Source organism: Rhamphochromis sp. 'chilingali' (assembly GCF_963969265.1).
Source record: "Rhamphochromis sp. 'chilingali' genome assembly, chromosome: 3".
Classification (NCBI taxonomy): Eukaryota; Metazoa; Chordata; class Actinopteri; order Cichliformes; family Cichlidae; genus Rhamphochromis; species Rhamphochromis sp. 'chilingali'.
This window is the reverse complement of record NC_137931.1, coordinates 45,069,553-45,095,868: the sequence shown is the minus strand read 5'-3', so window position 1 is coordinate 45,095,868 and position 26,316 is coordinate 45,069,553. Positions and strand designations below refer to the sequence as shown.

General features: G+C 41.0%; 2 protein-coding genes across 6 annotated transcripts in view; both read left to right on the top strand.

Moving 5' to 3' along the window:
- cacna1ea (calcium channel, voltage-dependent, R type, alpha 1E subunit a) overlaps nucleotides 1-2,700 on the top strand; it is a 118,825-nt gene extending 116,125 nt beyond the window's left edge. The window contains exon 49 of the mRNA XM_080877175.1: nucleotides 115-2,700. Within this exon, the coding sequence (XP_080733301.1) occupies nucleotides 115-678 (564 nt within the window). The 3' untranslated portion in view covers nucleotides 679-2,700. The remainder of the gene's footprint in view (nucleotides 1-114) is intronic.
- Nucleotides 2,701-6,989: 4,289 nt separating this feature from the next.
- The window catches only part of LOC308393810 (uncharacterized protein), a 30,144-nt gene continuing 10,817 nt past the window's right edge, over nucleotides 6,990-26,316 (top strand). The window contains exons 1-33 of one of the 5 annotated variants that reach the window (XM_080877820.1): nucleotides 6,990-7,156; nucleotides 9,193-10,254; nucleotides 15,105-15,149; nucleotides 15,428-15,547; nucleotides 16,174-16,212; nucleotides 16,412-16,465; nucleotides 16,568-16,621; nucleotides 17,100-17,207; nucleotides 17,314-17,367; nucleotides 19,668-19,721; nucleotides 19,803-19,847; nucleotides 19,996-20,049; nucleotides 20,143-20,187; nucleotides 20,287-20,340; nucleotides 20,420-20,464; nucleotides 20,556-20,609; nucleotides 20,879-20,923; nucleotides 21,029-21,082; nucleotides 21,172-21,216; nucleotides 21,358-21,411; nucleotides 21,491-21,598; nucleotides 21,703-21,756; nucleotides 21,848-21,901; nucleotides 23,261-23,305; nucleotides 23,380-23,433; nucleotides 23,624-23,668; nucleotides 24,364-24,417; nucleotides 24,665-24,718; nucleotides 24,802-24,855; nucleotides 25,049-25,102; nucleotides 25,271-25,324; nucleotides 25,420-25,464; nucleotides 25,563-25,607. In XM_080877820.1, the coding sequence (XP_080733946.1) occupies nucleotides 7,103-7,156; nucleotides 9,193-10,254; nucleotides 15,105-15,149; nucleotides 15,428-15,547; nucleotides 16,174-16,212; nucleotides 16,412-16,465; nucleotides 16,568-16,621; nucleotides 17,100-17,207; nucleotides 17,314-17,367; nucleotides 19,668-19,721; nucleotides 19,803-19,847; nucleotides 19,996-20,049; nucleotides 20,143-20,187; nucleotides 20,287-20,340; nucleotides 20,420-20,464; nucleotides 20,556-20,609; nucleotides 20,879-20,923; nucleotides 21,029-21,082; nucleotides 21,172-21,216; nucleotides 21,358-21,411; nucleotides 21,491-21,598; nucleotides 21,703-21,756; nucleotides 21,848-21,901; nucleotides 23,261-23,305; nucleotides 23,380-23,433; nucleotides 23,624-23,668; nucleotides 24,364-24,417; nucleotides 24,665-24,718; nucleotides 24,802-24,855; nucleotides 25,049-25,102; nucleotides 25,271-25,324; nucleotides 25,420-25,464; nucleotides 25,563-25,607 (2,859 nt within the window). In that variant the 5' untranslated portion in view covers nucleotides 6,990-7,102. Of the gene's footprint in view, nucleotides 7,157-9,192; nucleotides 10,255-12,034; nucleotides 12,105-15,104; nucleotides 15,150-15,427; nucleotides 15,548-16,173; nucleotides 16,213-16,411; nucleotides 16,466-16,567; nucleotides 16,622-17,099; nucleotides 17,208-17,313; nucleotides 17,368-19,667; nucleotides 19,722-19,802; nucleotides 19,848-19,995; nucleotides 20,050-20,142; nucleotides 20,188-20,286; nucleotides 20,341-20,419; nucleotides 20,465-20,555; nucleotides 20,610-20,878; nucleotides 20,924-21,028; nucleotides 21,083-21,171; nucleotides 21,217-21,357; nucleotides 21,412-21,490; nucleotides 21,599-21,702; nucleotides 21,757-21,847; nucleotides 21,902-23,260; nucleotides 23,306-23,379; nucleotides 23,434-23,623; nucleotides 23,669-24,363; nucleotides 24,418-24,664; nucleotides 24,719-24,801; nucleotides 24,856-25,048; nucleotides 25,103-25,270; nucleotides 25,325-25,419; nucleotides 25,465-25,562; nucleotides 25,608-26,316 lie in introns of those variants that run through there. The other 4 variants (XM_080877821.1, XM_080877822.1, XM_080877823.1 and 1 more) reach the window with 4 other exon arrangements.

Here is a 26,316-nt window from a genome sequence, read left to right as displayed (position 1 = left end):
TGTGCAGATCTGTCATATAATAGGATCAGGATCTGTTTTCTACTGCTGGATGAGAACCAACAGTCCTTTTCTGGCAAAGTCTTTTACTCAATATTGTGCTTGATTTATTTGCAGGTGAACACATCAGACAGCCCTGCCCACTCAGCCTCAGAGTCTGGTACTCCTCGTAATCGCCGCCAGTTGCCCCAGACTCCCTCTCGCCCACGGCCTTACATCTCCTACTCTCCTCTCGTCTGCCGAACCCAAACCTCTTCCACAACAGCAGCAGCCGCAGCCTCAAATGAGGGACAGAGCCAGCCTCAGGACACTCCTGCTGGCCCCACAGAGGCCTCACTGAAGGTTGACAAGGAGAGCAGGCCTTTATCTGCAGTCCAGGGGTCATCCGGAGTTCACGTTTCAGGACCGAGCCACCCCTCTCCTCATCGTTACATATCGGAGCCCTACCTCCCATTCCACGAGGACCTAAGCAGTGGCGAAGCAAGTGAGAAGCAGGAGACGCTTACCTTTGAGACTGCCGTGGCCACCAGCCTGGGTCGGGCCAATGCCATAAGCTCGGCTCCTCAGCTCAGACACTCCTGGCAGGTCCCTAATGGGCATTTCCGAAAGCACTTGGGCCAGACAAGTCCAGCTGGCGCCAGCGAGCTCTTAAGTGACACAGACGAGGATGATCGCTGCTAAAAACAACAAAAAAAATCAGAGAGAACGATGAAGAGGATGCACAGGGCACCTCAGAACAGCCCACGCGGCACCACAACGCTTTAGCTCCACAGCGGCCCCGAGAACCCGATGTTCTCAGCGCCAGTAGCATTACGAGCAGGACTCAGTCCCACTGCTGTTTATCTGGATGCTGGTGTCTGTCTGCATGTGTCCTCGTGTCCGTTTGTTGTAGCTGGAGGAGACTACATGTGTGCACACGGATGTGAATTTCTGTGTGTGCGCTCTTAAAAGAGATTTTTTTTGCCAAATCACGAAAACAGCAGAGACTGAAAATACCATTAGTAGCTCACTGCGGGCAAACCCACATGTTGCCAAGCCTTCCCACGCAACTTTGTGTTTTGAGTGTTATTTGAACAAAATATGGTGAGATGTGGAAATCTTCTAGCTGAATCCAAGACACTGATTTAAGTGCATTTTCTGTAAGTGAAGCTTGAGGTAGCATGTAAACATGTAATAAGATGAATGTATTTTAGTTTCATGTTCAGGTCATTTGGGGAGGTCGCTGTTAGTCTGTGCATTGTTGTGCATTGAAACAAAAAGATGTTTTTGGCAAGTTTATAACGGGCAGCCAGCCATTCCCAACAGTTCCTGTTTACAGCAGATTATCCACAAGATTCATGGGCATTAATCAATCAATACAGAAAATCAAGTACCAGATGTTTAGTGAACTGAACAGCTGTAACAGAGTTATTTTTTTGCCACAATGTCAAAGCAACAGTATATGAAGGTGGAGTATAGTCCAGGGCTGTGTGTGTGCAAATGATGAGCAGATCACACAGTAAGAGAGGTTTTGTCTCAGGATACCAGACCATTGAATTCTGAAATCCTCTGCAGAAAAACACTCACTCGGGATCTCCAATGAAATCTGAAGGACTTTAAGTGACTCTTTACCCTACGGGTCAGTCAACATAGTGCGATCATGACTAACGTAAGAACTGAACAGATCCTATCGTGTCCATCTGCTCCGTTTGTGGACCACAAAATCCTTGGCACGAGGACAGCCATCCATAGGACCGATAGCCTGGGTGTTGTTACTACATGAAGCCAAATGGATGTTCAGTTTCCACATGTCTGTGCTGAATAACGACTGCTGATGCGTTAGAGATGTGACAAAAGCCATGTTCCTCCTGTACATAGAGCCGGGGATGTGTCCTCTTCGGGGCGTGTTGCCTTCTTTCGTGTAATGACAGAAGTGATGGGAATTTGATGTCTTTCATACATGTGATGCAACATGGATGCTTCAACAAAAGAGCAATCAAAGCTACTGTTTGGTTAGTCTCTGTGCTCCCACCGCATCACTTTCTGTCAGTAAAAAACAAACAAAAAGCAGGCTTTTCAGTATTTTCCGAGCTTCAGAGTTCTAGTAATTTCCACATGCATGATCACGGTGACAGCGATAACGAGAGATGGGTGAGAGAGCCGTGTCTTAAAGACGCCTGATTACTTTTTGTTTTAGTGTGCCCATGATGTTAACTGAGATTCATTTTGCCAACAATGTGATTATGAAACAGAGCAAAGCAGAGAAATGTTTATTCCCGGCATTCCCTCTGCAACATTTCAAAATTATAGATGATTTGTCGTTCCCTCTAAATGAGATGTATATTTATATCACGTGTTGTTGTGTTGTTATAATATGTTGAGTTTGAAATGTGAAAACGGGATATATCTGAGGGGTCAAAGTCACCCGCTGACGACCTGAACGTAAAGTCGCGATGAAGAGACGGTGTCATTTAGCAACAACACCACCTTTGAAGTGTGCTGACTGCAAGACTTGAGTTATACAGTATACCAGTTAGATTACCTGTAGTATATGAGGCCATGCTTAGCATGTACAGTGCAGCCTAGGACTTCACCTTACTGTCTGTACAGAAGAGCCTAATCTGTGCCTGGGGAAAACTCACCCAAAGAGTTCCCTGTCAAGCCTGGATTTCTTAGATAGAGAAGCTTTCTGGTAAATATATAGTATAAACTGTACAAAATAAATCCATGTTTAATTTATTGCAATCTTTACATTTTTATTTTATTCATGATGCCTGTCTACGAGCTTCACAAAGGACAATTAAAAAGAGGTCACCTGACTTTTCTTCACTGAGTGATGTCACTGCCAAGAATTTGGCTGCATGCAACCAAATCGAGCACCAGTGTTGGTCAAGTTACTTGAAAAAAGTAATCAGTAACTAATTACCGATTACTTCCCCAAAAAGGTAATCCCGTTACTTTACTGATTACTTATTTTCAAAAGTAATTAATTACTTAGTTACTTTTTAAAAACACAATTTACAACCTGAGTAGGTGATAAAGTGATAGATCTCTCAGCCCAATTCTACTTTTTCTGCATAATCCATCATACAAAATGTAATCAAATGGAAAAGTCTCTTTTTAAAACTTGTTTTATTAGTTTTAATCTTTTAACTTTATGCATCAAGCAAACATTTAATTATCTGCAACATTCTCTGACTGGAAGAAATTAGTTTAACATTTAAACCTATTTTCTGCACATTCCAGCACATAAAATAAAATATTTTTTGTGTTTACACTCAGTCTTTCAAATAGATGCAAGTAAAACACAGCAGAAAATAAATAAAGTCAAAGACTCAGCGGTCCTGTTGCTCTATTTTCACCTGTAAAGCAGGAGTGGGGCAGGCGGAGGTTTACCCTGGTGCAGGTGTGCCGCGGTCAGTGGATGAATCCGCGAGTTTCTCTGTGAGTTTCCCATCACGTCATAGCTACTCGGTGCTTGTTGGAAGTTTAGGGGGTTTTTTCGCTGTAAAAAGAAGTTTTCTTCCCACACACAGCAGACACTAATGTTTTTGTCACTTTTTATGGAATCAAACTCAAAGTAAGGTCAGTACTTCCACGCTTTAAACGCTGCACGCTCATACTCTCTCTGCACTCGATATGTGATCCATTGTTGATCTGCACACAGCTGTTGTCACGAATGTCGCACTCGCTGACGTCACTGTCATGAGACGTTCTTGCAAGAAAATCACGGTTTTAGTAACGCAGTAACGCAGCGTTCCTACAGGAAAGTAACGGTAATCTAATTACCGTTTTTGCAATAGTAATCCCTTACTTTACTCGTTAAAGTTACAAGTAACGCGTTACTGCCCATTTCTGTCGAGCAGTGGTTAGCACTGTTGCCTCACAGCAAGAAGAAGCTGGTTTAAATCCAGTAGACAGCTGGGGCCACTGGGTTTGGATGTACGACCCTTTGTTGCACGACTTTCTCGTTATGCCTTTTTCCATCACTGTTATTAAATGGAGGTGAAATACCTGCAATTCTTGTAAGAGAGCATGAAAGTGCAATGAACAAAATACACGAGTTGGAAGCTCGACTGACCCGTCTTGTTGGGAATCATCTACACGAGTAACACATTCATAAAATCCAGATTTGGCCTGAAATTTCCCTTTTTCAATACCCACGCTGTTTTTTGTGTTTCTATTTTGTTGTTCACATATATTCCCAAAATAAATACGTGTGAAGGATTAAGCAGGCTGGGGCTTTTAAGTGACGGAGGTGAGAGGTCGAGTTTGTTTTGTGAGCAGACTCGGACCCACAACTCAACAGCCATCAGTCAGTCTCCTCTCACAGTCATCACATCCAGTTTTAATGGGTAAAAAAGCAAAAGTTTCACTAAAATCAGCCTCTATAGCCTCATCATGTCATGGTCTACGGTGGGTGGCTGGAGTTTCCATTAGGCTCCTGAACTGACCTGGGATCCGCCCCTGGGCAGGGCCAACTCCAGCTCCTGCACACCTGGAGCCTATTGCAGGCTATCAAGCCAGAGGGATTTAAACCACACATTGATGTTCACTCACTGCCAGTTCGTCATCAACCCATGTTGGTAACAGGTCTTGTGTTTCAAGTTCTCGCTGTAATTCATCTTACTAACTAAGACTCTTTTGTGCTACAGTCGCTGTACCCACCCTGGCTCACTCCACCTCTGGACTCGGAATACCTAGTGATCATTTTGGAAATCCCTCTGTGCCTCACCTGCCTGCCCTCCTGCCATCACACTCCATCTGGAGCCCCGGATCTCAGGTCAGCCTTTCCACGCCACTCAGCCTCCCCTGGATCTTCATCATCCCCCTCTCAAACACTCCAGGTCCCTAACTGCAAAGTAAGAATTGCTGCTCTTATACTGGCCACTTCTGAGCTGCCTTCACTACCTGCCTAACTTCTATATCCTCTCCCCTCAGTGTGACTGTTCCCCACTCAGCTCCGTTCCACTTCTCAGGCCTCGTTCCCTCGCCCTAGCCACGTTCCCCTGGGCACGCCACACCAAGGCTCCACGTCTCGTCATTTTCTGTCTTTGCCACGTTTCCCTTTTTTTTGTTCCCCTTGCACTTAACTGTAATAAACTATTAAATCATCTACCGTCTCCGTTCTGGGTTCCTGCACCTGGGTCCTATTCAGTACCGGCCATCCGTCGCCGTGACACATCAAGGTTGATTTTTATGTTCACAGTGGGTTTGTGAGTCATTCGCTGTATATTAGTTGTATAAAACATATTTGCTGCTCTATCATCGCATATTCTGGGAGCTGGATATTCAGACACCTTATCAATAATCCATCATATGTCTGCCGAGGTGAACATACTGCTGCTCCTGGACCAGCAGTCAGCACTTATTACAGAGGATATTAGATGCTGCATTCAGCCTTCTGTAAATATTACCAGTGAAATGCAACACAAACTTGTTAAACACATTTTCTTCCAGGTATAAAGTTTTGTGGTGTTTTTAAAAAATAAACATCTAACTGGGACTACCTTTGCTGGGCAAAACCTTTGTTTGCATCACCGCATCAGTCAGTCTGAAAAGTAATTGGCTTAGCTGTAATAAGCTACTGTTTGTTTTCTCTGAGGCAGAAACCCATTAATGGAACAAAACTACTCACAAATTAGCATGCAAACTAAGTAGAGACTGTCGTCTTCAGTAGATAAACAGAGTACGCATGTTCTCGGAAGAGACTTCACAAGGTCATACCTGACTGCAGTGGGCTTGTTTATCTAGGATGGATTCATTTTCCATGATGTGCAGCTTGAAAGGATTTAGCTCAAAGGTCTTTAACTTGACCTTGAATGTTTCCATACCGAGTACTAATGCCCTGTGAATCTGACAGCTTTGTGATATACTTGACATCAACACGTGAAGCAGCGCTCGGTGAGGACACTGTTTAGTTTCACTATGATGTCACAACCATGGACTTAAAATCTGTGGACTCTTCTGGAAACTGTGCGTGTGCATTGACTGCATGCATGCAGCACGTCACGTGTCGCACGGATCGGGGAGCACGGTCCTGGGTCTGTGTAGGTTCTCTCCGGGCGCTGCAGCTTTCTCCCACACACATGCCGTTAGACGGGTTCGATGACTGGTGATTATAAATTGCTGTAGGCGTGAATGCAAGTGTGAGGGATGCCTTTCTGTCTGTGCTGGCCCTCAGATTGGTGATCTGCCTCAGGTGTACCCCACCTCTCGTCCTATGGTAGCTTGGATAGGCTCCAGTCCCTCCCAAAATTCATCCTGTACTTGGACTGTTACCTCAGAACAACACTTTGAACTTGATCCTGCTGGGAGGAGCTTTCCGTCACCACATACTCTTTACTGTAATCCCAAACCGTGGTCACAAATCCCCTTCTGAGGCAGCAGCCCCTCACTTTTTTATCCTTATGTCACATTCCTCACCTGGGCCACAGTCCTCCCCCTCTGACCCTGGACAAAGAAGACTGAGGTGGGGGGAATGGGGGTGTTGCATCAGTGTGAAGTTCAATGGTGAATTAGGCAGACTGGGGTCATATAGGTCGATTGCATGACAGAAAAGTCGTCTTTGTTACTTTTTGTGTCCAAAAATAAACTTTATGGCAGAGAAAATGTAAATTTTTAACACTGGTCTCACTTATGCTTGTGAATCTGTGATTCTCCAGGTAGTCGTCTTATTCTTCATCCCAAGCCCAACTCAGTGCAGTGGTGTCGTCTGTGAAGTCTCACCTCAGACAGTCTCTGCCACATGAGAAACAAAGGACTTACACCTTCTGTGCAGCAGCAAGCTTAGACGAAAACACCCCCGAGTGTCTGTCATTGTTCACACTGTGAGATATGAGGCACTTGCTAGCTTGCTGAAGATCAAAGACACTGGCGTCCACCAGCAGATGGATATGTTCATGTGATTTTGTGCTGCCACAATGTTTAAATGAGACATCTCTCTCATGCTGAGCCTTCAGCTGTCTCGTTTGGTTCCTCGATTTTATCAAACAAAAGACCACAGCCTCAAACAAACGGACAGCCGGGCCAGTGCTTGGCTCGGGCCTCCAGGAGGGGGGGGGAGTGCATCCTCTGGTGTTTATCAGGCAGAGCGCTGGCACACAGTTCAGACTGAGGAGTCCGGATGTTACCAGAAGCCATGCAGGGCTCTTCTGTGCTGCTGCTGCTACTGAGCTACGTAAGTCTGGCTGCACTGAAGTACTTTTATCTCTGAAAAATACTGCTGATATACTTCTGTTTAATTTTTCCAGTGGACTGTCAACTAGTAGTAGAAGCAGAAAGTGTAATTATTTCTGTTTAGGTTAAGAGTAAAGGTACAAGGCTCTGAAATGTAAAGGAAAAACCAGATCGCTGTAGATTTCTCACTCATCTACACTAAGAATCACTTTACTTACATTTACTGTTTTCACCTGCCTTTGCTCCTCTTCTGTTTCTCTCAGTAACTGTAGCAATTAAATAATTTTGTTTTATTTACACGTTTCAAGTAATTGGCTCTTGTTATATGTGCAAATGAAACAATCATCGATGGTGGAGGACTTTTACTTCAACTGTAGCAACATAGCAAATAAAAGAATAATTTCACCCCTTAAAATGTTTTGACCTTCATATTAGTCACAGACAGAAGAGGTCAGTGTACTAAACCTGCCTGAAGGACAGATGCATGTTTTCACAAAGGAATCGATTATTGGTCATTTTTACCTGACATATTTATTGTTCACATAGATAATTTTTTGGTTTTGTCTGGTTTTTCTTTGGTTATGAGAGATTTAAACACCCTTCTTTGTCAGCTTTTTCTATACAGAAAGAGCAACAACAAAATAAAGCATTATGTCATCTGCAGGACAGTCAGACGACATAATAATAATCTAATATTATGTCATAATATGCTAAATACAGTAAAAACTAAGGCACCACTGAATGGTAATGTATATAAATGTAGTAAAACATCTGAAGTCTGTTTGTGTGAGATATTAATGTTGCTGATTCTGGCATCCCCGTGTGGCCACAGCTGAGACCATGTAGCATGATGAGCAGCGTTTATATGTACAGAAGAAATGACATTTCTCTGAGCAACGAAATTCTTCCTTTGCTGTCCGTACACAAATACCACGTTAGTTTAAAAGAACAAGATAAATAAAGATAAATAAGGATAAAAAATTATGGAAGATAAATAAATAAGTAAGTGAAGACAAGTGAGGTATGCAGATGTCGATGTCCACCACAATAAAAACAGAACTCACCTTTTTAAAGTATAAGTGAGGTTTTTCCTCTGGTATTTATATGTGTTTAACATGCATCGACTTCTGTGAATCATAACATTTCATGGCAAAGACTTGGTTTAAGGTTGAATCTGGGGTCAGGATTAAGCAAGTAGTAGTTATAGTTGGGCAAACCTCTGCCTTCAGCAGCTGAGCATCACCGTGGAGATGAGAGCATCATGTGCTCATGTCTAACAGACACACAACGCTGTGACAGTCAACAAACAAACACATCGTTTGATTTCTGACAGCGTTTTATTTTTCCTGTTATCAGAGATCGTTAAGGTGTCTAAAACACACTAGATCAGTTGTTGCTGCTACTCATCCTAATATATATGTGTTCCTTTTTGTTCCTTTTACGGATGATGTCTGTGTTATGTGGAGTGTAGCATAACTGGTTTCTATGCTTTAGCTTTCTTAAAGTAATCAAGAGTTACTAACAGTTATACAGATTTGATTTAGATGCCAGCCTAAGCTGCAGGCTTTCAAAGCTGGACTAAGTTACAGGGTCAGTAATCTCTACACAACAAAGCTGAAGATATCTGCTAGGATTAGCTGGTGCACACCCACGCAGTAGCATTATCTGATAGTGTGTACACCCTTTAGTAATGTCTCCTCAGCCCTACAGCTTCACGCTTCAAGTTCATAAGGCCACACTGTGCTGCCCTGTTTGCTTTTCTGTTAACAAATAAGTGTGACTCTATGACATTTAATAACATTTTTCCATAGTACAGTCTGTGTTTGTATTGGCCGGTGTGTCTGGGGGAAGCCACAGAGGGAGCGTTTGTCTGCGAGCTGAGTAACTGTGCTTTGGACTTGTGTGTGAATCCACGAGAAGCAGTTTACTGAGGAATGTCATTTAGGCATCAAATGCTTTAATTAAATGTTTAGCAAAATGAAAACTGCAAGATGGTTGAAAATGGACTAAAATGTGAAATATCTTCACTGTGGTCAGATTTGCCTGCAGGCTGGATCTGTAGATGAGACAAACCTTCAGCCTGGAGTCAGAGTATCATCCAGTTCAGAAAATTCCCCTCAAAGCTCGACTTCGCAGGCTGGTCACACTGAGGTGACGCCAAGGCTGGATCCAGTAAGCAGCGCTTCCCCTTTGAAGTCGCATCCTGATCCTCCCATACGTGATGGAAACGCCAAAGTATTGAACAATCATGCAGATCTAGATACAAATACTACAAGTTCAACCAACAGAGAAGCAGACGAGCCAAAGCCGGAACCGAGGCCTCGCTCTTCGACTGGAAATGAGCAGCTTTCCAAGTCGCATCTTAACATAACTGGGACGGGGAGCTCAGAAGCACAAACTGCCGAGATGACAGTTGCCAGCCCTAACATTCAGTCTGAGGACGCCACAGCTGCAGCTGCCTCATCAGGAACTCATACAGAAACAAAAACAGGGACGGTTTCATCTATTCCTGCTTCAGGATTCACCACAGAATCTGTTGCTTCCACTGTGGACCCTTTACCAGAAAAAGTGGAAACAGGCAAAATTAGACAACAGGCTTTGTCATCAGTGGTTACCAGTCCAGTCCCAGTAGTCGCTATTCCCTCCTTTAAAGACTTCAGAACAACAGAGGAAGACGTATCAGTGGAAAGGGCAGCTACGGTTGTAACCCCCACACTACAAAGTGGAGAAGCTCTGAGTCCCAGGGTCACAGAAACTGAGATGAGTAATGTTTCAGCCAGTGAGGAAATAGAAAAGGAGGCAATGGAAGACACGTTTGAGACTGTTTCACCCACAGGAAAAACAGTCCCGTTTCAAGGTGGAGATGGAGTTAATGGGACGGAGACAGATGAAAATGAAACAGATCCAGAGGTGGAGGAAGGGCATGCAGACGGTGACAGGTTTTACAGTCATCCCTCGCCTGATTTGATCTCCCAGTTTAGCACCGTAGGCTTCAGCATCCAGTCAGAGACTGAACCTCCACAGCAGACTGACAGAGCAGCGAATCCGCCTCCTACAAACACAGTCAGACGTCAAACACCTGGGATCAGAGGTCAAAGGGTAGGAATTTGTTCATGCTTTGCAGTAACTATGTATGAATAAGACTTGATTTCACTACTGTAGCTATTTTTACCTTTGTGGGTCTTGGTACTATAAACAAAGATTCATTCACATTGATTCAGAGTTTTAATGAAATTATAAACAAAGCACACAGGAAATTTTAATCACATTTGTCTGATATTCTCGGCTTATTTACGGCCGTGTCCTTGGATGAAATTGAATTTGCACAAAGCTGATTTGATGACTACGATGGCAGCATATATCTGTGTCAGTTCTAGCACCTAGAAAACCGTGTGTGTGTAGGGGAGGGGGGTTAGTCTCTCCAGTGAGATGCACTGGCTCCCTCCTCTGGCTAAACTGTGGCACTGTAACCCTCAGGCGTATTTGTAAGGTCATCAGCTACACTACACCTTTTTTCCTTTTCCCCCAACAAATATATATTTGGTTTATTGTACATAACACACCCCCAGTTACACTCATGTTCAGTGTGTCATCGTTTAAAGTATAGTTTTGTTAAAAGAAAATTGTACATAGTGCGATCAGCTACATGAAATGTAGCCATATAACAACTTTTGAGTGATAAACTTATTTTAGCAACTAACAGCTTCCTCTTTCCTGAGAACATACAGATGTAGAAAAGGGGAACCTCAGCTTTGAGTTCTTGGAATAACTTTGTACACACATGTAACCAGCTTGTATAAATAATCCATATCAGGAAGATCATAATAATCCCTCACCAAGTGAAAAATTAGAGATCAAAGTAGAAGTTTAAAAAGGGCTGGATACAGACCCGACTGAATACATGTAAATACAAGAGGAATAAAGTGGAATAAACAAAAGGCTAAATTAAATTAGAGATAATTAAATTATCTCTAAATGGTAAATGGCCTGCATTTGTATAGCGCTTTTCTAGTCCCTAAGGACCCCAAAGCGCTTCACACTACATTCACACACTGGTGATGGCAGCTACATTGTAGCCACAGCTGCCCTGGGGCGCACTGACAGAGGCGAGGCTGCCGGACACTGGCGCCACCGAGCCCTCTGACCACCACCAGTAGGCAAACATGGGGTTAGTATCTTGCCCAAGGATATTTGGCATGCAGGCAGGAGGCAGCCTGGGATCGAACCACCGACCTTCTGATTAGTGGCTGACCTGCTCTGCCACCTGAGCTACAGCCACCCAAAATTATCTCTAATGTATTCAAACTGATAATAGCAAGGATAACAACCTGTAAACTGGTATTAACAATGAAACATAGTTGGGATGACGTCCATGCCCAGAATGAATAGAATGAATGAAAGCAGATAATTCACACGAAGACATATTAAATGAAATAGAGAGATGCATAAGGTATATTAAGGTTGTGTCATCGTTCAGCCAAGGAAAGTGTGTGAGAAGGAAAATGTCTCCAGCTTGGGAAAGGGTGAAACTGCAGATCACCCGCAGCGCTTGATGGATACAAAATAAAATATAAATAAAATATTGTAATATACTATTGCTGTTATATATATATATGTATATGTATATATATATATATTAGGGGTGCAACGATATTCGTATCGACATTGAACCGTTCGATACAGTGCTTTTGGTTCGGTGCATATGTATCGAACAATACAACATTTGTAATTTATTTTATCAACTTTCCTTCTGACGATGCTGTCTGTGTTGAGCGCTCAGTGGATCTGCGTTCGACTACTCCGCCTAGGCTGCACTGTCGAGCGCAGATCCACTGAGCGCTCAACACAGACAGCATAGTCAGAAGGAAGAGCGCAGGGCACCTCCCCACCCTCATTCAGATCTGGCGTTTGGAATAATTTTGGTTTTCATGTGACGTATGACCCTGAAGGTAAGCGAGTCATGGACTAAAGTAAAACAGTATGTTGGATGTGCCATGCAATGCTCAATTACATGGGTGTGAACTAGTGTGTTAGCGCAGTTAGCTCGTTAAGGTGTTGGCCGTCTAGCCCCATGCACGGAGCGATCGGCGGTAGCTCGTTAACGGAGATTTGCCGTGTTGTGGCGTTAAGGTCATTTCAACGAGATTAACCTGAAAGCACTAGTGGGAACACAACGAATATGACTGCACATTTACGCCGACATCATCCTAGTGCAAAGACAAAAACAACAAGCATGCTACTAACTTTAGCCGAGTCATTTAGACAGCTGTTAGCACGTGATTCTCCTTATGCTGCTGAGAATATAGCCCAGAAGAAGCGGATAGTATAGCTTTTATTTTGGAAAGAGACATTTCTCTGTAATAAACTCTCTTTTCCAAAGATGAGTGATTCCTCAATCAGATACAGGGCTTGCAAAATCGCTAGCCCGACGTCCCGGGGCTATCTCTGCCCTGCCCGTGGGGCTATTGTAGGAAAAATATATGTCAATGCTTTTGCATTCTTTCAGAAATGTAGCTGGGTAATTATGTCATTGGCATCGGTGAGCCACTGTCAATATGTGACATATTGAAATCGCGTTTGAATTTGCGCTTGTTTTTTTGCTTTCACTTTGCAATGACAGCACTGATCTGTGAGTGATGATAATTTGTGCACCAATTCCTCTGACATCGTCTTATTAATCGTTAGCTTACTATGCAAACATGACAAGTGAAATCTCCCGCAGCTTAAACATGTGAGAGGTTGATCGCGCAGAGAATCGCTGAGCTTATGTGAGTGCGTGTGTAAAAGCATTTCAGTTCTGCTGAGCCAAATAAGACAGGTCAGGGTGAAGAAGTGACAGCCAAAGAAAAGCTTACCACAAAACGGAGAAGTTATGACAAATGAGACTATAAGGCAAAAAGAAAGTGCAGCTTTATGGTTTCATGGACAAAAGAATTTCTGTGGCTGCGATATGACGAGCTAAATAACCAGGGCTGCACATAAGTGGTCCACAGGTGCGCATTCGCTGTCAAAATAAAAAACGCGCACAAGGGTTAGGGTTAAATTTAAAAACTGTACTTTTGAGTTAAAATATATATTTATAATTTTAATAAATGACAAATTAAAAAGGCATGAACATTTTTTTGTATCGAAAAAATATCGAACCGTGACACCAAAGTATCGAACCGAACCGAACCGTGAATTTTGTGTATCGTTGCACCCCTAATATATATATATATGTGTGTGTATGTATATGTGTGTGTATATATATATATATATATATATATATATATATATATATATATATATATATATATATAAAAAGATAATAACATTAATAATGACATAATATTAATATGAAGAGGCACCTCAGTCAGTTATGATGTGAGGTGGATAATTGTTAGAAGTAGTCTGCATCAAGCTTAAGGTTTGCTCAAGTTCAGTACAACGACATATGAGATGAAGGAAATAAAGAAAATATCTAAACTAATTAAGTGCATAGAGGCAGCTGACCTGCTTGAAAACCTGTCATCCTAGATGAGACTTTGCTGAGATGTAGAGCACACCTATACTAACAACTAATAAGCTAAACCCTGTAGACAACAGCTAAAGCTACAGGATTGAGAAGCTGAATTAAATATGTGGACACTGCTAAGCTGATGAGCAAGTTACACATTTTGCTGCATGCTATTAAAGCTCACACATGCAGCTGTCTGTGAGCTCAGTTTTTTCCTCACACTTCTGATTTGTTTCTGGCAGGCAGCAGTTTTTTTTTGTGTCCTGACTCGTGTGTAAAGCGTTCATGCCATCAGCAACTTGTTTTTGTTTTTTTGTTGGTTTGAAAAACACATTTGTGATCATACTTGTGGATCACAGTGACACATAATGATTAGGCATATGATTTACTAATGTCTTGTTTTAGAGCTGTGAGCAGTGCATCCACATTGAGATTAAAAGCCTGGTGCAGACTTTATATGAAGCTGCTATAGGAAGAATGGAACCTTGTGGGAAAAGTTCAAATAAAGAAGTTTTTTTAAATCCTAACTTAAAAGTTTGAAATATGTAAGATGTGTGAATTCTTTGAAAAAAATAGAAATGACCTAAAATGCCTTAAATAAAAATGTAGTGTTGCATCTACAAAGAAGAAGAAGACAGTAACTTAAAACTAGCATTACAGACAAATACAGTTTTAGCATTGCCTGACTATGATAAGCCTTTCTACCTGCATGTAGATGGAGGAGCAGGTTACATGAAAGCAGTTTTAACACAGGCATTTGGAGAAAAACAAAAGAAAGTAATAACTTGCAACTACTTAAGCTAACTGGCAACACTGTAGAGAGTCTTTGTGAGGTAAATATGGAGACGGTTTTAATGTTCTGTCAAAATGCCAAATTTCATCTTTAGTGCATAATATAAAGTTTTGGAGAATCTTGAGAAACAGTACGGGAGAAACTGCCTGTGGTATGAGGCATCACAAAAATTCAATTACTAGTGAAACTCATGGAAGCCAACTGCTTGAGACGATGGACCCAAACAAATCTCGTCGGCAGCTTAAAAGCCAGCTTCCGAGATTTGTTTGGGGCTGCAGCGCATGTTTCAGAGGTTGTTTGCACAAAGATCCCAAAAGCATCTTTGGTACCTCCTTCAGGAGGAACCATCCAGACATCATTCTCTTCATTAAAGGTCTTGCGTATCTCAGAAAGCTAATCGAATACAATGTTCTACACCTATTAAAATAGCAAGGCTTCACATTAAAAGCTCCCATGCAGAAGGTAAAATACCTGCATCTGCTCCAGATGTGTAAAAACATGTGTGATAAGTCAAAAACTAGTGCAACACATCAAATTCATAATGAGTGTGTATTTAAAAGAAATTCTAGTTTTACCCATCATGTTCACTTTGTAGTAATCTTAGTTAAAATCATTTTGGGTTCACATGATCCAATGACTCAGCTCTACTGTTTGTTTCAGGGATTGCACGGTTTACCTGGTCTACCGGGACCTAAGGGAGATAAAGTGAGTGTTAAATTAAACTTAATAAAATTCATCTTGGTGTAATTTAAGCACTTGTTCATAAATAGATATTGCAATGAGCTCGGAAGCATGGCTTACAATTGCGTTAATCTTCTTTTTTAGTTTTTTAGAGGCGTAGATTTGTTGGTTTCTTTTCACATTCACGTGTTTGTATTTTTCTTGGTGGTAAATTGTCTTCATGAATCTTTAATAAACTTTAAGTAAAATGTCAAATTCTTGTTCTTGTTCTTGGTTTTGTTTTGGGGGGTTTGTCTTCTAAGGGATACCCAGGCGTGATGGGCAGGACCGGGCAGATTGGATACAGAGGCCCCGTTGGTCCAGCTGGGATGCCGGCTATTGTTGTGTTTAAAACTTCTGAAGAAGAGTGGGAGGCTTTCAAGGTGAGCTGCTGCTGTGTTTGATGAAATGAAAACTATTTTAACAGACGTGTTCCAAGACTGAGCATATTTAATAAAAACAGGAGATGTACATTCTTCTGCTTAGCAAATGTAAGAAGTGTTAGTTTTAGTAAAATTGTTTAAATATTTATTTCTTGAATGTGTCATTTTTTAAGGATTTTTTTAAACATTATAAGATACTTTTGCTTGACAAATATATAGAGAACTGAAATAAGTGAAATCAGATTAACTGAGAGACAGGAAAATACAAACGTGATCCTTCTGGATCCACTGAATCATTTCATGTGCGATCTAGAAGAGACTGACTTGTTTCATTTGTACTGACTACGATATATAAGCAGTTTTAATGTTATTGGATCTTTAATTTTTCAGTGTCTGCTTGTGTTTCATTATATCACATGTTTGTCCACTTTCACTGCTGACGGATGCGTTCTTATAACTGTGACAATTTAAATCGGTAATTATTTCAGAGCCTATAGTTACCACTGCTGTGTTATTATTTTTAAAGTTTGTTTTTGTCAGGGTAAGTATGAATAAGCTTTTCTTTCTGTGTGTGAACGCTCAGTAATCATGATTGAAAAAATCCATTCTTCACTGTTTTCTTGCAGAAAAAGCAAATTTACAAAAAGCTGGTGTCCTCGTGGCCGGTAGGCGTTTGTTTTATAACATGAATGCACCTAAAATGACTTTTTACAGTAACTCCTTTCTTATAGCAGCTGAACTTTGGTACTCTGAGAAGATTATTTTTTAGGTTAATCAAAAAATTATTCTTTGCACATTTTCATTTGAATGTTATAATAAGACATGTTGTGCCTGAGCTGTAACACTGTGTGTTTTTGTTCTCAGAGACTTAAAGGGCCTCCGGGTCCTCCCGGACCTCCTGGAGATGATGGACCAATTGTAAGTAGACAAAGACATTATGGCTAAATTCAACTTGAAAGTTTTACCTGACAATACAAATAAAGGACTGTAACTAGACTCCAGTGGTTACTTTTTCTCCAGGGACTACCTGGAATTCCTGGAAAGCAAGGACCTAAAGGAGTTCAAGGAATCATCGTACGTTTCTCTGATTTGTTTTTGTTTTTTTGCATCTGATTACTTGAGTGCAGGATCATGGGGCTCACATCATGACAACTAAAAATAAGTGTAAGGCAAAGAACATGCTAAGGTTCACACACATATTGCAAAATGAGATGATTAATGCTTTATTGCAAAGCAGCTGACTATGTAAATATCAAATGTTTTTAGCGTGATTAGGACGATCAGTAGGGTGATAACTTGTATATTATTCTAGCGATATTATGGTGGATTAAGACATTAATATGATGCTTAAGTGGATGCTGGCTTGTTGTGATTGGTCAGGACAGAGGTTTTAATATTTCCTGGATATATTTTAGTAGTAATAGGAATTCTGGGTAGAAGCAAATTTATATTGAATAGAGAGGAAAGATATTACTACTATTGTCTGTAAATCTGCTCTGTAATGTCTCGTGATTATTCTTCTACCTACTTTACATGTTGCGTTGTACTCCAGGGCAGTCCTGGTCCACAGGGTATCCTGGGTCCCCCGGGCCGACCTGGAAGAGACGGGACCCCAGGACACAATGCTGACCCGGGCCCTTCAGGTTTACCTGGAGAGCAGGTAAATCTCCTGGAAAACATGTATTTATTTCTTTTTAGTTTCCATGTATGGATTTAAGTTAGTCATACTGGTGCCTGGGGAATTAACTCCTTAGTTGTCCTTACAGGGTCCCAAAGGCTACACAGGAGAGCAGGGCAGCAAAGGGGAGCTGGGTGAGTGGGTAAGATTGTCCTGAACTTATAATGTTATCAGGATTATAACTGTGGAGGCTTTAGCATGCACGTGCATAGACAGCATACATTCTCTGGCCTTTTTATTAGATACACCTGTTCAACTGCCTGTTAAAGGCAAATATCTAATCAGCCAATCACATTGCAGCAACTCAGTGTATTTAAGAACGTAAACATGGTCAAGATGACCTGCTGAAGTTCAAACTGAGCTTCAGAATCAGGAAGAAAGGTTATTTGAGTGTATGATATGGTTGTCGGTGCCAGACAGGCTGGTCTGTGTATTTCAGAAACGCCTGATCAACCATCACTAGTCTTTACACAGAGCTGATAGGAAGGCAGCAGTAATTCAGATAACTACTTATTAGGCCTGAGGTACACAGGAGACCTCTCTGGATGGACAAGAGAGACGGGCTACAGAAAAAGACCACAGCAGCTGCCATTACTGTCAGCTGGTCTGATGAGTCTCACCTATCAGATGGTAGAAAGCATGGATCCGTCCTGCCTTGTATCAACAGTTCAGTATAATGTTGTTGGCTCACCTGGTCCCCTCAGCACCAACTGAGCATCGTTTGAGTGCCACAGCCTGCCTGAGTCTTGTTGTTGACCATGCCCAGCCCTTACTGACTCGCCATCACAAAGTTCAAAGCACCTCAAACTGTTTTCTTGGACGTCGATGTAATGAAATGGCTTTCACAGTCACGAGGAACCTGTCACGGACTGAGTGGACTGAGTGAGGTGGATCCAGCAGCAGACACGGGCGAGAAGACGGAACTGAACTTTGAACGAAAGGCGAGCTTTTATTATGGCTGAAACAAAGTGGCCAAAACAGCTGGCACGACGCGGCAATAGTAATAATAATAGTAATAATAATACATTTTATTTGAGGGCGCCTTTCAAAAGAACAAAATTAATAAAAGGAGCAATAGTCATAAAATACATAAAATAAGTTAAAATTGCAAAACAGAACTTGACAACAGATAAAATCGGCACTAAAGTGAATAAGCCAGTTTGAACAGATGTGTTTTGAGCTGTGACTTAAATACTGGAAGAGAGTTTATATTTCTTATGGCTGGTGTCACGGCCTTTTATGTTCCAAACGCCAAAAAAGTCCAAGAAAAGGCCGTGGGTGGCAACGGGAGGTTTGTTTTCGAACGCACTTCTGACTCCATTGTTTAAAAAATCATCTGCCGTTTATTTCGTGGAAAATTATAAACAAAAATCAACCAAATAACTTCTTAAAACTTAAAATTAAACGTAGGTTAACTTAATTTGCTTTAACAACTTCAAAAGTGGTCAAAAAAATCATTTTTCGTCTTCCCATCAGACGTTTGGCAAACAAAAACCATCTTTACCACCCCAGGGTGCTCTTAATCCCCTGATTAATGGGAGGGTCCATAAGCCAATAAACCAATCACTTTCCAAAAAACTTTTCCAATAAAATGAATTACAAATTTACATAACAAAACTAGGTCAGCATATTCCCACAACTTTAAAGAAAAAACAAAAATGAATACAAATTGCATTTTATAAACATTCAACAAAAACGGCCACAACAGCTGGAGGAAGAGAGTTCCAGAGCCGAGGAGCGGAGCGACTGAAGGCTCTGATCCCCACAGTGGTGAGATGAGGGCGGGAAACAGTGGTGATATGAAGCAGGTCACACAAATAGGAAGGAGCAGATTTATGGATACACTTGTGTGCGAGAAGTAAGACTTTAAAGTTTATCCTGGCTTCTCCGGGCAACCAGTGAAGCTGCTGAAGAACTGGGGTAATATGAGCTCTTGAACAAATGAACAAAGGGAGACGGAGGACTTAAATACACACATGAGGTGATCAGGAGAGGTGGAGACACGTGAGGACACAGCTGACTCGAATGAAAATATAAGGACAACACAGGGGAGAGAAACACTGGACACGCTAACATGAGACACGGACCTTCAAAGTAAAACAGGAAACATGACAAGCACAGACTAGACGCTGAACTAAACCTAAGAACAAAACTCTTAACCAGAATAACACTGAAAATTAGGATTACATCTTCAAAACAGGAGAACTAAAGAATAAAAAAAAAAAACATAATACAGAAAAAACACCGAAACACATGAAACTAAAACTGCTGAGTCAAAATGACCCAGCACCATGAAACCACTAGAAATCTGTATCTAATGATTTGGCCAGTGAGTGTGTATCTGTCTCCCTTTGCATTCAGCGACAGCCACTTATTTGTGCAGCTTGCTCATACTATTATAACTGTATATGTTAAAGTGTCAAACATTTTCTCTGCCTGCAGGGTTATCAGGGCGAGGCGGGGTCACAGGGACCCAGAGGACAGAAAGGAGACAAGGTCAGACGAGTCATCTGTAGAACTGCTGTCGTTTTGCAGGAGGGCTGCACGGGATTCTGATCCGTGTCTTTGTGCCTACAGGGAAATAAAGGAGTCAGAGGCCACGCTGGGCTTCCTGGCTACATAGTAAGCTCAGATGACCAGCTCCATTCCCAGCACATTCAAAAAGTTGCTTTTTATTACTTAATATTTGTAAAACAGATGACTTAAATTAATTTTTGCTCTCAAATTATGTACATTTTAAAGCTACATCTGAAAAGTCCAATGTTTACAGGGCACGTCCGGAGCAAGAGGTCCTCCCGGTTTCCCAGGACCGTCAGGGCCTTCGGTCAGTGTCACACAAACAGATAGAAAAAATGATCTGTGTTGGTGTTTCTACTGTTTCTACTTTGCATTCATTGTTGCTTTTCATTGTTTTCAGGGACAAACTGGGGATTTAGGCTTCTGTGGTCCGAGAGGCCCTCCGGTAAGTTATATCCTCCCACAAAACCATCACACTGAAAATTATTTTTAATTAAACATGAGATACTATTAATGAGCATCTATTAATCTGCCTTCTTTTCAGGGCAAAATGGGTCCCGGAGGAGGAAAAGGTGTCCGAGGAATTACAGGACCAACAGTAAGTAAAGTAAACAAACTCAAAGTGGTGTTTGTTTGTTTTTTAAAGACATTTATAGAGCAATTATTTAAACTGTCAGGGTCATCAGGGTGAAATGGGCCCCAGAGGAGCAGCTGGGTCACAGGTGAGAAAACACTTATATTTGCTCCCTTTCTAGCAGACGTTGTCACTTACCTCAGTAAATGTCCAAAATATACATACGTGCATTGCTTTAGGGAGAGCCCGGTCCGGATGGAACAGTCGGGTTTCCTGGTGTTCGTGGCCCTCAGGTATTAGTAAAGCTTTTGTATAGCATGAAATGATCACGTGTGAAACAACCAACACGTTGTTCAGCGTTTGGTAAATGAAAGTTGCACGTTTTTGGTGTGGTCACGTGTAGTTTGTGAACAAAGGAAGGTGAAAATGAGATAATATTGATTAAAAACGAGAGTAGGAAGATAAACCTGAGTAAATCTTTTTAGGAGTAAAAAAAAAAAGTTCTTTATCACATGTTGAAAAATTAATTGTGAGTAAAACACTTTGATCAATGACCTCACAGGGAAACCCAGGCCCTAATGGACCTCCAGGTCCTAAAGGTAGCACTGTGAGTATACTTGAAAACATAAAATGTCAAACTGGTTTGTGAACGTACGCAGTTACCAGTTCGGGTCACTGCCGTTTGAATTTTCTGTTTTTTACATTTCACCAGGGTGATCCAGGAGATGAAGGGGAAGTAGGTCAACCTGGACCACCTGGACTAAACGTAAGATAATTAGACTAAAGAGTAAGTGTGCTGTGCAGCGTTTGTTTACGCTGTAGTGAGTTTACCTGAGCAATGTCCCCTTATTTTAGGGAGCCAGTGGGAATCCAGGAAAGCCTGGATCCTCAGGTGATCCCGTAAGATTACTTAAAAGAATTTAATTTCTCACTCTTGCTAAAATGGTTACAACCTTTATAATGCATGACATTAATTGATGTTCCCTTTTGGTCTCCTGAGCTGTTGTTTTCTGTTTACTTATGTGTTTCTGTCACCACCAGGGTGTCAAATCCAGGAGAGGTGAGAAGGGGGATCCAGGATTCAAGGGAGCCCAGGTAATTTTCTTGTCCATCTGTCCGGTCTGTGGTTGGTTAACTGATCAGATCAGTGAATCAGCTTGTTTTGTTTGTTCAGGGTCCTCGTGGACCTCCAGGTAAACCGGGATCAAAGGGGCACGCAGGGCCAACGGGACTTGAGGGACTTGGAGGATATGCAGGGCTACCAGGACTTCCTGGACCTGCTGTGAGTGTAAAAAATAAATATATATTTAAAAAAACATGCTCACTTATGATGCTAAAGCTTCTGTAATATCAGATCTTATTTCATATCTTCATCCAATGTTGTAGGGCTTTGATGGCATCATGGGAGAGCCAGGGAAGCAGGGAAAAGATGGCTCCAAGGTGAGTTTGAGCAAATAGTTGAATCTGTTTATCTTGACTCTTTTTCTTTGCTGAAAAGTGAATTTTGTTGTGCAAATATGATGTGATGTAGGGAAACCGAGGACCAGCTGGTATTCAAGGAAGTCCTGGATCTCGAGGCAATAAGGTAAGGAGTCTGAATAATTCATATCTATAAAAATAAATGAGTGTTGTCAGCGTTAATCTCGTTAAATTGACGTTAACGCCATAACCGCATTAACGCGGCAAATCTCAGTTAACGACTTACCGCGGATCACCCCGTGCGTGGGGCTGCATGGCGTCAACACATTAGCGCGGTTAGCTTTTTAACGCGTTAATGCAGTTATGGCTGACAGCACTAAAATACATCAATATATTTGCACAGAAATTTAGTTTGACAGAATGTTGCATATCTCAGTGTGACCTTAAAGATCAGAGGCCAAACTTGGTATTTAACCCTTTAAGACCTACCATAGAACCAAGTCCGCCAGAGCTTATATTATATTTTTACATGCTGTGGAGCCATTTTTGGGAGTATTTCAAGTTGCTATACATCAATACAACCATTATAGCCCAAATTTTAATAATATGTATGCATTAAGTGCATAGTAATTACATAAATTCCAAAAAGTGCAATAAACTACAAAAAAATTGAAAATCGTTTTTGTTTTTTTAACATATATTTCTAGTTAGAGAAATTTAAGAGGCTTATCCCTCAAAACTGTAAATACAAAAAAGTTGCACAAAATAGTTTACAACAACAGGAAATTTATTTTGAGTGTCTTCATAGTTTTATTTTTGAAATACACCAATTTTTATATACTGCAGGAAAAACAAAAATAAATATTATAATGCAAATTTGCAAAAACAAACAGCATATGCATCAAAATAAACTATTTCCAGCAGTGCAATATGAGTCCTAAGCATCCCAGAAACGACACAGAAAGTCATAAAGTCAAACATAACTTTTAAAAACACCAGTATAGGCTCATGAGGCCCTGATAGTAAAAAAAACTACATTTCCGCAAAATGACGTCACTTCCGGTTTCGGGCAGTGCTGATGGACATAGGAAGTGTTATGAACAGCTGATCGGATCGGCAAAGGGTGTTTCTGGAATATTATGTTTTTGTTGCTACAAGTGCTTTTTATGCAGTTTTTGCAAAGCTATATGTGGAAGGAAACTGTGACCGAGGACAAGCTGATGGCATAAGATGTAAGTACAACTCCTCCGGTTTCATATGCAAAAAAAATTATTGCGCTAGCTTACTTGGTTGCAGAGCTACTGGGATTTAAAAATAGTTACGCAAAACAGAGCGTGCCTGCACCGACTGGCTTTAAAGGGTTAAAAGACATTTTAAAAAGCAAAGTCAACATAAAATTGCAAAGGAGGTGTTTTTCAGCTTTTTCTTACTTTTAATATTTCCAAAAATATGTGAACTGTAGTATTGTAGAGGGAGCAGTGTTGTAACATTTCTTAACCATTAACAGTCATTCTTCTTGTCAAAGGGTCGGGAAGGTCGAGCGGGATTTTCTGGAATCCCTGGTCCTGTTGTGAGTATAAGTGACAACATGTTCAGTATAGATACTTATGTTTGTATTATTTATGTATTTATTTGTTATTGCAGGGACAGATGGGGACATCAGGAGAGAGGGGACTTCAAGGAGAACCTGGTATTAAGGTTCCTATATGGTTAAAGTTCTTACTCTGTACTTGCATGACTGCGCTGTTAATTGTTGTTTTTTTTACATCTGTGACTGAAGGCATCGACCAATCAGTGCATTGAAAAAGCTCTTACTATTGCATTAAACAGAGGCATGTCAAAGAGTTCACACTGTGTTTGTACCTGATTGTGTACCCCATCTGTTTAGGGGAAGATTGGAGTCCCGGGGATGCCGGGTTCAAAAGGCCTGAAGGTGACCATGCTGTACATGTAAACATTAGAGAAACACATGTTTATAGCTTTAAAACAGAATTGATCTATCCACCACACATGACATCTGCTTAAGCTACTATCCAGATGATGGCACTATTTATATACCTCCTCAGTCTCTATACTCCCAGCCGTTCTTTATGATCATCTGGTCAGCTACAAAGCAACGTTCCAGTAAGATTCAGGAACTTGTTTCATTGGCAGATTTTTTCACTTATTTCAAGGTAAAATATCTTGTATTCAGTGAAAAAATCTGCCAATGAAACAAGTTCCTGAATCTTACTGGAAAGTTGCTTTGTAGCTGATTTTGTCTTATTTTAAGTGTAATGAGATAATTTTGACTAGAAATAAGACAAATATACTTGCTGAGATTTTGAGTTTTTGCAGATACTCATTTCTCTGCATAATCATCTCTGATCTCTACTTACTTATGCTTTTGTTTGTTCTCTATTTTCTCTATTTTACTTTGTTTTAATGACTTACTATTCAGTGTAATCATTTGCCATTGTTCCTTACTGTGAAGCACTTTGGTGTACCCCCTGGTTTTAAACGTGCTATATAAATAAAATTGTATTGTATTTATATGGATTTCAAATATATGGTAAATTTTAACTCCTTTTTTTTATTCACACTAGAAAAAACAAATAGAAAAAAGAAGACATTTCTTTCATTTTTCAGGGATTTAAAGGTCATCTGGGCCACAAGGGGCAGGATGGCAGTCGTGGAGCCTCGGTAAGACTAACCATGTGCTGTGTTTGGAACAGAAGCCTCCCTTATTAATGGGAATTATTTTTCTTTTTATGTATTTATTGTTATGGGTTTGTTATTCCTACAGAACAAAATGGGTTAAGTGTTCCAGAATCAGATTTGATCCTTTCTTCTTTAGGTTAATAGTTAACATTTAATCTGTCAGAAATGATACTTGAGCAGTAATATTACCAGGGTAACAGATATTAAACTAATATGATCTTTGCTTCAGGGACCTGTTGGTGCAAATGGAGTGAATGGAGCGGTCGGACCTCCAGGACCTAAAGTGAGCTCGTCCTGTTATATGACAGCTGCATTTGCTTATCCTGGAGTGGGACAAGTTATTATCTCATGTTCTCATTTCCACAGGGAATGCCTGGAAAAACAGGACCTCCTGGATTCCAAGGCCCTGTAGGAAAGAGTGTAAGGCAATTTTTAAATTCTTGCTTCATGAAACATTGTTAGTATTTTTGGAGACTATGGGAGTGACTGTAATAAATGAATTCATTTATTTATTAAGATGAGGATCTAAAGTTTTACAACAGTGTCCTGTGATCACTCAGCACAGTGAATTATGTGACGTTAGGATCATAGCGTTGTGTCATTCGACTTCCAGGGAGAATCTGGCAGCAGAGGAACGAAGGGGACATCGGGACAGCCAGGAAGGAGAGTATGTTACTGTGCAGCTGTATGGAGAGTACTCCTGTGTTTGTTGAAAGAAAATAATGAAGCCTTGAAAATTCAACCCAAACAATGATATATGAATGTAGACTTTCTGGAATTTGTGGTACTTTCTTTATAGCCAGACCAAAAAATCCAATCCTGATGTTTCCTTTAGGGGGTTGTAGGTAAACAAGGCCCCAGCGGACTAACAGGAAGTAAAGGATTTAAGGTATGAGCCTCACATCTTCATTACTAAGTAGCAGGTTTATCAGTCACTCGGTTATTTAGCTCCTCATATGCTAAGATAACGTTTGTGCTGTGAAGGGTACAAGAGGAGAGGAGGGACCGAAAGGAATACAAGGCCCCCGAGTAAGTGAATTAGTCCCTTATTTTCTACTATCGCCTGTTCATTATTTATAAGTGTTTCTCTAACTTCTTACTAAAGTCAAGTTCTTGTCATTCTCCAGGGAGAGATGGGCATGCCTGGACCACAGGGATACAGAGGCGCTCCTGTAAGATCATTTTAATTATTTGTCCATACAAAACGTTCATCCAGTCCTTTGTTTACACATTCTTTTGGTCAACTTATGCCTTTGATTTTATTGTGGTAAATGTCTTGATGTTTGAGAATGTGAGAATGCTGTAGCCCAGGAGGTCGGACGCACTGATTGGTCAGCGGTTTGAGTTTCTACACGTCAGCATTGGTTTGTGAGTTAATTAGAGAATTAGATGAAGGCAGGTGTGTGGAAAAGAACGTTTTTCATTGGACTCTGTGCAGTCCTGTGATAACGTGCCACCACCTTTAGCAGTAGTAACTTGAAGTAATAGTTTTCTGTATAATTTTCAGTTTCTCGTGTCGTGGAGGAATTTTGTCCAACTTCTCTTGAACTTTATTTTAAGGTCGCTTCAATTCATTGAGGTTTGGTACCATTTGTGTCATGGTCTGTGTGCGGGGAGGCAGCAAAGGACCCAAAATGCAGACTTGCAATTTGTTTGTATTGCATTCAAAAAATTCAAAAATTTGTGGCATTAATTTGTTAGCACACACCTGAAAGCTCCAGACCAACATCTGCTTCTATAGAGATGGTCACACTTGATTAATCAAGTGCATTTGATGAGCAGCAGCTTGCTGCTACCTTCACTCTTAAACTCCGAGCTCCGAGCGTGGGCTTTGTTTTTCACATGACTGCAGCTGTGTGTGTTTTCTACACACAGCATGTG